The sequence below is a fragment of the Myiozetetes cayanensis genome, unplaced genomic scaffold (assembly GCF_022539395.1).
Source record: "Myiozetetes cayanensis isolate MyiCay16 unplaced genomic scaffold, myiCay2020 scf10, whole genome shotgun sequence".
Taxonomy (NCBI): Eukaryota; Metazoa; Chordata; class Aves; order Passeriformes; family Tyrannidae; genus Myiozetetes; species Myiozetetes cayanensis.
The window spans coordinates 4649466-4661866 of NW_026086605.1; the positions used below are offsets into that span (position 1 = coordinate 4649466).

General features: G+C 44.5%; 1 protein-coding gene across 2 annotated transcripts in view; it reads left to right on the forward strand.

Moving 5' to 3' along the window:
- Positions 1–2979, forward strand: part of DOCK1 (dedicator of cytokinesis 1) — a 263338-nt gene extending 260359 nt beyond the window's left edge. For both annotated transcript variants that reach the window (XM_050305334.1, XM_050305335.1), the window contains exon 52: positions 629–2979. In XM_050305334.1, coding sequence (XP_050161291.1) covers positions 629–724 — 96 coding nt within the window. In that variant the 3' untranslated portion in view covers positions 725–2979. The remainder of the gene's footprint in view (positions 1–628) is intronic.
- Positions 2980–12401: the final 9422 nt, after the last annotated feature.

A 12401-nucleotide genomic window follows, 5' to 3' on the forward strand; every position in this document is an offset into this window, starting at 1 on the left:
CTAACTGGGAGTGCTCTTCTGTTGTGTGATACATGAAGTGATTTAAAATATATGTATGTGAACAGTCTGCATTTCTATTTTGAATATTTTAATTATAACTGTCTGTGTGATGGTAAATTGCGACTTACTTATCTCTTTAAATGGTTTTAAATAGTTTCCCTTTTCTCTCTTTTTTAATTTTTTTTTTTAATGACTCCTGTTCTGAATGTGCAAAATCCAAAACATAATGGAAAAGCAATGAAGCCGTTGCTTCGGCTTGGTTTTTAAGCTCTGAGTGCCTGGAGGCTGAGGCAATCGATACACACCAAGGAATCAATATCCTATCATGATATAAAGTGGGGAATTATAAACTTCTCCAGCGCTTTCGAAAGATTTTTCCTGAAATATTGAGCTAATTAATCCTGACCCCTCGAGAGAGATTTCTGCGCCTTGTCAAAAATAAAAGTTATATTTAAAACCAACGGCCGAGGGCGTTGGGAACCCAACGGCGGCGAGTTCTGCCCAGAGGTTTCTATGAGTCAGAGGCTGCAGGCTCACCTGTTTTCTCTCACAGTTATATGTGAAACAGAAAAATGTTTCCAAACTCCGTCCTTTGCTAACACGATCCATCCAAATTGGTTTCTTCCAGCACCTGCCACCTCCTCTCCCCAGCAAGACTCCGCCGCCTCCCCCTCCAAAGACAACTCGGAAGCAAACGTCGGTTGACTCTGGGATTGTCCAGTGAAGAAGGAAGCGGGTTCTTTTTTTTCCAAAGATAAAGCTGTAACAATTCATTTCCCTAAGTATTTTATGGTATATAATGTTTACCTCATTCAGGTGTGCAGTATCTAACATTTAGTGCAATGACTCTAACTCCGTAAGAAATCCATTTCTAGCCATGGAACCAACACTACATCTCCCCCTCTTCTGGGGGTTATTCCCTCCCATAACTTGAAAGAAATCTGGATTTCTACTTGAGACCTGGAGGTGTCCATCAACTGACAGTACCCTCCCTCTTCCTAAACCTTCTCCCTGCTTCTGAGTATTGCCAGGCACAGGGCTGGCTGTGGAGATTCAAATGAGAGCTGAATATTTTGTATCCAAAGTGTTCAGGTAGCTCTGGAGTTTAAACTGAGCGGAGTTTTTGTACCTAATCTCGGTGTATATAGGAATCGATGACAATATTCACATGGAATTCAGTGCACATTGGAGGAGCTTCACAGGGAAGTGAAGGTGCTGTAGGATTTCCCCAGGTAACAGGGATTTGAGCCCAGGGCTAAAAATCTGATACAATTTATTTGTGAATTGTGCCTTCTCTTTAATTGGTCTGTGTTACAAATAATCTCATTTGGCCGCCTTGGCCACAGGGATCAAGTTACAAATCTCTGATGACAGGAGGAAAAGTGGCAGCAAAACCTCAGCCCTGGACACGAGGAGAGCAGACTTCTGGTGCTCAGGGAATGAGGGAGTAAAGTCCTCTGGAAAAATGCTTTTGCAGGTGCTGGGGTCCATCAGTGCTGGTCACTTTTCAAACATCACCTCCTAAGGGCACAGGGGCAGCAGTTCCCAAATATTGGAAGTCAAGCAGGTGAAGCAGAAGGCTGGCTTGGCTGAGCAGGGATCTTCTCTTGGATATAAAGTGGAAAAGGAAGGTGTGTGCCCAGTGGAAGCAAGGTCAGGTGACATGGGAAGAACACACGAGATGCTGCTCGTCACTGTAGGGAGTTGGAGTTGGAGCTGCCAGAAATGGGGGGACAATAAAAGAAGGGTTTTTAATACATTAATGGCAATAGACAGTATAGAAATACCTTTGGTCCATTCCAGGAGGGGGATGGTCACCTCCCAAACAGGGACAGAGACAAGGCAGAGGTGTTTAACACTTTCTTTGCCCTTGTCTTCAGCAGGAGGTCATGATGACAGGGAAGGGCCTTGAGGGGAAGCTGTACAAGAAGCAGCTGAGGGCACTTGGTGTGTTCAGCTGGAGAAGAGGAGACTGAGGAGAGATCTCATTGTGGTCTTCAATATCTTCCTGATGGGCAGCGAGGGGCAGGCACTGATCTCTTATTCGCTCTGTGACCGCTGACAGGACCCCAGGGAATGGCTGGAGCTCTGTCAGGGAGGTTTAGGTTGGATCTCAGGACAAGGTTCTTCCCCCAGAGGGTGGTTGGGCACTGAACAGGCTCCCCAGGGCAGTGGGCACAGCACCAAGGCTGACAGAGCTCCAGGAGTGTTTGGACAACACTCTCAGGGACAGGGTGGTGATTGTTGAGGTGTCCTGGACAGGGACAGGGATTGTGATTCCGAGCGGGTCCCTTCCAACTCAGTGTATTCTGCGATTCCATGATTAATGGGCTTTATAAAATTAGTCATTGTTGATCAGATCAGCCGTTGCCATTGTCATTCAGTTGGATCTTCTGGGTGTCCATCACAGGGTAAACCAAGGAAGCCTCGGAGCTGCCAACGGGCACGAGCGCGTGGGAAAGGAACGAGTAGGCAGGTAGGAGACTCCTGGTCATGCTGAACCCCAAGGTTGAGTGCAGGAATGGGAAGAGCTTTTTCCTTTCTTTAATGTGTAATATTTCATGTTGGATTAGGATGAACTGAATGGAATCACTTTGTCCTTGTGCCATCATTCTGTACAGTGTTTGTATATATGATGGTTTTTAGAATGTTTTCAATTTTATGGTGCCTGCTTTTCATGTAATAATGGATTAATGTGCCTGCAAAGAATGCCTTTATGTGTTTTTAATTTCCTAATTACTGAAAGTGTAAAAAAAAAAAGGAAAAAAGCATTTTTTTTTCAGATATTAAATTCTGAGAAATATCAGACAATGGTGGGATGGGGCTTTGGGAGGGAGGAAGGAAACTAACTTTATACTCTAGTGTTTTTTATTGTCATCACACCTTTGTTTTTTACTATCTACAATCTTTTTACTCTTACTGTAGATTGTTTTTAAATATACCACTGACTCAAAAAATAAAATATTATTTTAAAAACTTGTCTAAGGAAATGAATACATTTCCTGGGTATTTTTGATCCTTACTGCAGAATTTCAAGAGCTGTTGCACTCTGTAGAGGGCTACATATACACTTACCCCTTTACAGAGTAATTTTGAGGGAAACTCATGATAAAGCTGAGATCTTTCATTGTGCTGATGTGGTAATTCCTGCAGGAAGGAGCAAAAACACACATCAGCACTAGAAACACCCATCTCTGTATGCTGTCCGTGTCCATAATGATGGCTTATGTATTTTTAACTTATCTGTTGCTGAACACTTCAGAAAACAGATGAGTTTTAGGTAATATTTTCCACCTCAAGTACCTGCTACATGATGCAAGTTGCAAGCAGAAGTGACTTTACACAGCAGTAAAACAATACTGTTGTTACAAGGGCAGAAAAATTGCCTTTCTCATAAAAAGTGGCTGGAATGGTCAATTAGATATTCTCATATTTTTGCCTTAAACCACCGTGTCACTTTGGATCAAACAAACACACTTTTTCTTGCTATAAAACCAGCTACCAGAGCATCTCAGAATTTACTGTTAGATACCATCCTCCAGTTCCCTCTTTGTTTTGTTAATATAATCTCTGTTCAAGAGCAACACTCAGGGAAGGATTCTTGGCTGCAGTCAGTCAGATGCTCGTTCTGTAGACAATCAATAATGTATTACAACTTTAATTCTGTGAGTCTCTTACTTAATTGAGAATTGCTTTAGAGACTGCTCCTGGTGCTGCCTGGGAGATGTGCTGGGATGCTGGTGAGTTTTCCTCTTTTCTGTTCCATTTGCCTTCTGAAGCCTGGGAAGAGCTTTCCCATCGACCTTTGACTGGATGCCTGTAAATTGCATTTCTGATAATGTGTTTGTTTTCACTCGTCCTTTGCAAATTCCTGTGCTCGTGCAAGTGGTATAATTTGGCCCTGTGAGACTCCTCAAACAAGAGCTGCACTTTCAGATGGGTCTTAACAGTACAGACTCGAAATCTCATCTGTGGGTGTTTTACAAATGCACAACCTGAGCCTGGGACTTGAAAATCAGACTCTCAGATTCACTCAGACCCAGATTGTCAATCCAACAACTTCTAGGCTGTAACTCATTGCCCTCCTCAAAGGGTGGTACAAACACACCTCAGCAAATTCAGGAACTCCCTCAGTTCCAGGCTCTAAGCAGTGAACAGTCCTGGGAAGGCTGTTATTCCTCATGGTTTGCTCTCTTCCTTTGCATTCCAGTTGGGTGTCAGAGCATCCCATTGCCGTGGGAATTCCCTGTCACGCTGTTCACATTTCAGCTGAGCTAATGCAGAAGGGCTTGATGTGAAACAAGACAGAACAAGGTTGTTTGATTTTAACCAACGTGGTGGGGTCTCGTGTGTCTTTCATCTGCCCTGTTTGTGTGGGAATTCATCCCTTGATGGCTTCAGTGAGTTTTTGGCTTTTCCCACCTCAATGCCTTGAGTGGACGTGGTGGGATTGGGATGACCTGGTGTATTTATCACTGCTTTGTCCTCCTGCCAGCTCTTCTGGTGCCTCGACATCCACAGGTCCCTCTTCATTCAAATCAGTATTTCTGCTTGGAATTGTGACCCCTCCATCTCCTCTGTAGCAAAGCTTTTCCAGGGCTTTAGCAGGATCCACAGGGGGCAGGTTTTCACCGTTTCAGTCAGGGATTAACCTCCCCTCAGTGGGGTGCCTTTGCTCAGACTTGAGAACAGCACCCCAAGGCTTTCCAACACAGATTTACCTGAACGAAGGAACTCTGAGGTGGCAGGTTTCTGCATAATAGGAGAGAACAGATTTCAATGGCCAGGAATTTTCACTTCTTGAAAAGTAGCTTTCACTTACCTAGTGAAAGTTAACTCACAGTGCCAATAAAAAAAGAGAAGCTCCTAAATATCATTGTCCTGAGTGGTAATGTGGGAGTGAGAGGGTGATTTTTTTGCAGGTGCACAGATCAGTTCCCATCAATCCCACACAAAACCACAAAAGATTTGTTTGTTCTTTAATCAAATTTCTTCTCAATGGGAAGCTCAGCACAAAGGTCACTTCTTAAGCGGGTTTCCATAACTGACATTTATGATTGCTGAAATGTCTCTGGTGGTATCACAAATCCTGAGGCTAAAAATGTTTTTAAATTCAGTTTTGTCTTAACGAAGGCATTTTTCTTTACCTTGGATGTTTGTTGTATGTGCCTTTACAGAGGAAAATGATAAAACATCTGCAGTGCATGTGGTTAATGCTTATGGTACCTGAATGAGAGACTCGTGGCAATGCACATACACATGTGCATTCATGCACGCACATCAAAACACACATTTTTAATGTAAAATATCTAATTTTATTTTTTCACTGAGGTGTCCACCTTCTAGCTTCACATTAGACATCTTCCCTATTGATTCATGTGGCCTTTTTGGGAATCATTCCATGCCAGAAGCTTCATGTCGTGTTGTTGATGCCAGTGGAGCCGTGATGGATGTTCATAATTACCCAATTTTGCTAAAGGTTATTTGTCCAAACAAGTCATTTCTTGTGTATGTATTGACAAAATCAGGTGAAATAAGCAGAAAAATTTCTTACAAAGGTTACAGCTGGTTTGATGTTTAAATATATGTGGACCAGACTATGACAGTACATGGTGTTACAGGAGCCACCCTCTTCTGATGTGGGAGTTACCATCCTGGATTGGGCTATGGAATACTTTTGCATGCTTTTGGAGTAAAACAGCAAGTGCTGGCACAGCTGCTCAGGGCAGGGGTGGAGTCCCCATCCCTCCAGGATGGGGAGGGATGTGGCACTTGGGGACATGGTTTAGTGGTGGCCTTGGCAGTGTGGGTTAATCATTGGGCTCAATGACCTTGGAGGGTTTTTCCTACCTAAACAATTCTGTGACTCTAAACCTGAAGTGTTTTATTCCCAAGCTGAAGGCAAATGAAAGGATGGCAGAAGCATGTTTAAATTCAGTGAGAGACAGGGTGCAAGCATGGACAAGAGATTCCCAAGCTGGAGCAGGTCTCCCAGGAGGATGGGTGGTGAAGCCAACCTTCCTGCCCCTCAGCGTCGAACTGTGGCTCCTGCATCCCTCTGCACACTCCAGGTAAGGCAGTTTTCAATCTGCATCTCCACTTTGCCTTCTGACAAAGGAATAAATTATAGAAAATGCCCATGAAAAACAGACCAGGCACTTGAGTGATGGTGAGCACTGAAATTTAGGGTTTTCCTCTCATTTCCTCAGTTTTTAGTGGTAATGGGAAGCGCGAGGTCCAGCCGCGCTGACATTTCAATTTCCTCTCATTCTCCCTTTGTACTTTTCATGGATCTAAACTGAATTTCAGGCTTGCAATTGCCATCTTCTTGGGGATGCAGAAACGTGTGGATCAGTCTAAATACTTGGGTATTGTATAGGATCTATCCAGCTGTTCTCCAGTGAGGCTATTTATAGGATTTTTAATTTCCCTCGGGGAAGGGGTTTCTATGTGTATTCTGCAGACATGAATAATTACTGTAAATTGTGTTTCTCTATCAAATGACAGGCTTAATTTTTTTTCATTTCAAGTGTGTGTGGCATTGTATTCAAACACTTCAGTGAGAAGTTGCTGAATTGAGTAACTCATTTATTTAACTGCCTGTGGCCTGGTGTGGTGGGGACATGTACTGACCCTGATGAGACCAGGCTGGGATGGTGACTCCATTCCTGTTGTGTGTAGCCAAGTGGTTTCCATGCCCTAACACCACCTTTTTACAGCTACACGTGATCTGTGGCTCTCCAAATCCAATCTGACCACCCCTCATTACTACCCAGGCTCCCTGTCAGCCATCCCAAACCTGCTGAGATTTTGTGGATGGTGATACGCTGCTATTTTGGGTTGAATCCACATTGGTTTGGCCATTCTCTCAGCTTTTCATGGCACACTTTGGCTCTGATGCTGTTGAACTTCTGTGTGTTCAGCACAAACTCTTGCACAGCTGGGCAGCTAAACAGAAGAACATGGGCCTGTGTTAATGCTATAGATTCGTGATGGAACTTCTTGTTTTGTCTGATGATTCCTAAAAAACACCTCTGAAAAGGCTTTATGGGGCTGTGTCTGCTTGGTCCTCAAAGGTGCTGCCTTGTGTTTTGCCTGTCACTCACACACTGCGAGTCCAGCTGCCTTCTCCCATGTTCGTTGGTGACACCTCACATCCCACTAAAAAGCTTGGAGCCTCTAATTGTCCCCCTGATAACCAAGAACAAGAGTTGGCTGAGCTTTGGGAACACCAGCACTGTGTTCAAAAAACTTGTGGACATTTCACTTGAGAACAGGATTCTCAGTAGTGCTGGGTGATGGTGGGACTTGAGGATCTTGGAGGTCTTTTCCAACTTCAGCGATTCTGTGGTTCTGTGTTTGTCCTTTCTCACACATTTCCAGACCAGGAGCTTTGGCTGCTCAACAGATTCTTGAAAAGATGCTGGTTCTGCTGTTCCTGGAAGCTGTGGCCTCCTGCCAGTGGCGTTAGAGGGGAATGTGTGGTGTCATCAACATTGAGGGAGTCCTTTACAAAGAGAAAGTGCAGACAAAACCAAATGTGACCCTGTTTTCCTATCAATAAGGCTTTGTTTTGGTGTGTTGTCCTGTTGTTGGCTGCTCTTCCAAGTTTTGTTTTATTCTCCCATGGCTGTGCTTCCATTTCCCCAGCACTGCAATCCCAATTTAAACTGAGTTTTCTTTCTCCATCATTCCTGTGAGCAGTGACAGATCACTGCACCAAGAGCTGAAAAGTGAGAAAATTAGCTACAAAACCTATCTGGACTGGAAAAAAAAAAACTTAACAGGATATTAAGGAATCTGTGGGAATGAATAGGGACCCAGGCACCATTTTGGAGCAGCAACACATGTGCTGTGTTGAATCACAGGCGACTCGTGTAGACATGTAACAGTTTGACAGGTGAAACAATCCCACCAGCTCCGGTCTAGGCAAAACATTCCTTAGATTAGCATGAATTATGCAGTTTAAACCACTTATTAACATCCAATTTAACATTCCAAGCATTGTGTTGGGAAGTGTGTTCTTGCAGCAGGAGAAGAAGGCACTGCAGAGGGCAGGAAGTTCATTGGAGCTGTAATTATTGTTTCTCCAAAAATTAGATGTGCTTTCCTGCATTGTAGTCTCATGTGCTCAAAATCTCATGGAGCAAAATCCAAATAAATCAACCACAGATTCAAAAATTTCCAAAAAGAAAATTACTTCTTTCAAAAGATGAAACAGTTGCTGGTATTACAGAGGCCTGTCCAAAGATATTTTTTTAAATCATATCGATATCTGGTTGTCAGTAATATCTCAGTCTGCTGGTTATAAACTTATTTCCATCAGTTTATTACTGTGTACAGTTGGTAAATGTATTTGTTGTTGCTTTTTTTTTTCCAAGCAGCACATTATTGTTAACTTGCTCCTTAGAGGGAAATAATAGGAAAAAATAGAAATAGAAGATTTTTGTTAAAAGTTTCTGTCTTTACTGACCTCGTGGTCCCTCTGGAGGTGGGCAGAGCTCTGTGGGAGGTTACAGATCACTGCTGTGCAGTGCTGTGTCTGAGCAGGCACTGGGGAACATGAGTATGTGTTCAAACAAAATAATCCTTGGGAAGTGATGGGACACTTCTGAGTCTCCCATCAGGAGCACCTGGAGAGAAATCAGTGTTTGTTCTGGACTCAGCTACTCCAGGGGGCTCTTGAAAAGTGACTTTAGGAAAATTAATTTCTTTTCTGCAGTGTGAGGTTTTCTGGGACATGGTGTTTGTGTCAGGTCAGTAGCAGAAATCGTTGTCAGGCCAGGCCTCTTTAAAAACCAGACAATGTGAAGTTGTGGTTTGTTTGATGGGAAGCCCAGGGCTGGAGCACCTCTGCTGTGGGGAAAGGCTGGGAGAGCTGGGGGTGTTCACCTGGAGAAGAGAAGGATTCAGGGACACCTTAGAGCCCCTTCCAGGGCCTAAAGGGGCTCCAGGAGAGCTGGAGAGGGACTTGGGATAAGGGCCTGGAGAGACAAGACACGGGAATGGCTTCCCACTGCCAGAGGGCAGGGCTAGATGGGATATTGGGGAGAAATCCTTCCCTGCGAGGGTGGTGAGGTACTGGCACAGGTTGCCCAGAGAAGCTGTGACTGCCCCATCCCTGGAAGTGTCCAAGGCCAGGTTGGATGGGGCTTGGAGCAACCTGGGCTAGTGGAAGGTGTCCCTGCCCATGGCAGGGAGTTGGAACTGGATGATCTTCAAGGTCCCTTCCAACCCAAACCATTCTGTTTTCCGTGGTTTTCTCTCCCCTGTCCTCAGTGCCTCTGAGGCTCTCCCAGAGCAGCTCCAGGACGATGCCAGCTGTGTGTCAGTGGGGACAGGCTGATCCCACAGTGGGCACCTCTCCTGTCACACCACCGTGGAGAGGGGGATGCTCTTTGCTGGGCCCACAGCAGAGCCAGTGTCTGGCAGTGTCATCTAAGGCAGAGTTGCTCAGTTCAGCGGGGACACTTTCCTTTCCTGCAGGCCATTGGAGTACCACGAGAAAACAAACCCAAAGTCTCTGTGTGGAACTTATTTTTCTCCAGAGTTCCTTGTTTCTGGCTGACAGGGAGCATTAGCTGGTGGTAGGAGCTGATTGGAAGTGACCAGTGACCGCAGAGCCCCGTGTGCGAGCGGGAGCCTGGATCCCTCTGCTCTCAACATTCTGACGTTCGCATTTAAGATGTTCCTTTCCCGCCCCCACCCCCCCTTCTCTTTCTCCTTCCTTTCCCTCCATGATTTCTTTTGTTTAATGAGGGGAAAAAAATAAAGGGAACAACTGGAAGGTGTGTTTTAGAAAAATGAGGGTGAGCAATTTTCACCCACCCCTGTTATCCTGTGGGCCGGAGCATGGGGATGGTTTTTGATAGGAAAAGGGAGGATGGCATCACACTGACAGGGGGCTGGGTTACATGGGATATTGGGAAGGGATTCCCTGTGAGGGTGGTGAGGCACTGACACAGATTGCCCAGAGAAGCTGCCTAATCCCTGAAAGTGTCCAAGGCCAGGTCGGACAGGGCCTGGAACAACCTGGGCTAGTGGAAGGTGTCCCTGCCCATGACAGGGGGTGGAAAGACATGTCCCAGAAACCACAGGGACTCTTCCCAGTGAAGATTTGGGGCTGTAGGAAATTTGTTTCCTGGCAAAAAGTTGTTGCAGTTATGGGGCAGAGGTTCGGGGGGAGCCTTAAACTGCATGGAATGGGGCTTGTCATTCAGCCAAGGATTTATGAAGGCACACACGGTGTCAAATGATACCTGTGCTACATTCTGCTGGTAATAATAAATCAGTGCAGCCATTACATTTTATTTTCACTTGAAGAAAAATGAAAGGCAGGAAAGCCAAGTGCTCACCTGCTTCACCAGATAATTTACCTGTGGCTGAGCTATAAAATGAGTGTCGCTTGCATTTCTCTTCTCTCTTAACACAAAATGATGGAGCAGGGGAAGGCACCTTCAGGCAAGAGCAGAGCTGGTGGGAAAACAAAGTAGAGCACATGCTCCTGTTGTGTTTGCTGAGGAATGATGAGGGTGTTTGGCAGCTCCCTGTGTGCATCCTGGGGAGCAGGGAAGGGTGGGCAGAGGGGGAGTGGAGGGAGGGAAAGGTTGGGCAATTAGGGGAGCAAAAAGTAGCTGAAAAATTACTCCCTGTTTCCTGACCTCTGGATTTGCTTTTGCATGGGGGGAAGTGAAATGTGGAAGGGCTGGAGGTCAAAATTTCATTTCTTTCACAGGATTTCTGCCAGAGTACTGTTTCCTTCATTTATAATGAATTGAAACAGCTGTGAGTGCACCATCCAAAAATCCACAATCACCTGTGCCCGTCATGGTCTTGCAGGGATTTGGCTGTATCCTCATGGTGAGTCAGAAATCATCTATAAGATAATTAATGCATCATCCACTGCCCATAAAGAGGAGCAGCAGACTATATGTGCTGTTAAATTGAATAAATTCAGTACATTTTTGCCTGCTTTCTCTTATCCTGGGTGATGCCATCTCTCTGTGTGTCCCCTCCTGTCCCTCCTCGAGCTCAGCTGCTGGTGGCCAAGCTCTAGGGTAGGGCAGGGTTCCTGAGACAAGATCCAGCATTCAAGAAGGGAAAATATTTGCCTGGAAAAGCATAAAATCCTAAAGGAAAAACAGTAATCACAAGAAGAAACAACCAGAGAAGGGAGTTCAGACAGAAAAATTTATGGCCTTTGACGTCCCTCTTTTGAAGAGGAAAGAGGATCAGGTGGGTTTATCTTCCTTAAATTCCCACTATCACAGGGTGGTCAGTGTTTCAAATCCCAATATTTAAAACAAGGACAGTTTTAAGTAGAAATGTCCTGTCAAGATGTTTCTTTTTACTTACCATTAGAAAGACTGAAAAGACAGCTCTACTGTAAATAATTGTATTTTGAATACTAGATATATATCCAAATACTGAGCAGGGAGGCTCAAGGATTAAGGATGTTTTCATTAGGAGACACCGCTAATGAGGTGTGGGTTTTACTTGTATTATAGAAACTACTACCTGAGTTTTCTAAATATTGTCCCCCTAAAAACAAATGCTTTTATTTCTTCTTTCTTCTCAGTCCCAAATCTAAAGGGTAAATGGGAGCTAAACTTTTAAAGGTGTGTTGAAATTGGTGTTGGCAGCTGAGTCTTGCATGATCTGCCTGTGAATTAATACTCAAGGTTATGTGTTAGTCACTGGTTTGGGGGCTTTTTTACTTTATCTAAACCAGCCCCCAAAAACCCCCAACTTAAATTGAGCTATTTGGATTTAGATAATGACACAGCTATGCACATCTACATTGCAAAAAAATATCTAAGGGTATATAAATAGTGCCATTTCAGGCCTCTGGGGAACATGTTAGTGTTCTTACAGCTCAATCCTTCTGCATCTTACATCATCCTCTTCCATGCCTTACATAACTCTGCTCCTCAAACCCCACTAAAACGAGCTGGATGCAGCAAAACACCCCCTGGATGATGTGTGTGGTAACTCCTGAGTTGGATGGGGCATTTTCATTACTTTGTTATTCCTAAAGCTGTGTTTTATTCAGGTTTGTTTAGGTATTGGTGGGTATTTTGGTGTTTTTTTTTTTTAATGCCTGTAGGGTTTTTTAAATCTTTATTGTTTTGTTCACAAAAGGAAAGGATTTAGAGAAAGGGCCACATGTAGAGCTGTAGGACATTCAGCCCTTTGAAAACCATGTCCTTCCCTAAATTCATCCCATGTAACCCCAAAATTCCCAGGTTTGGGAATCTCCCCCTTCTGAGCCATGAGGGGAGGGTGAACATCCCACCCCCCTGTCCTGAGGAGCTGCTGGGTCAGTAATTAAAGGTGACACTTCCATTCTCTGTAGCTTCACGTCCTGCTCCTTGCTGTCCATATGATCTCTGATTTCTCTG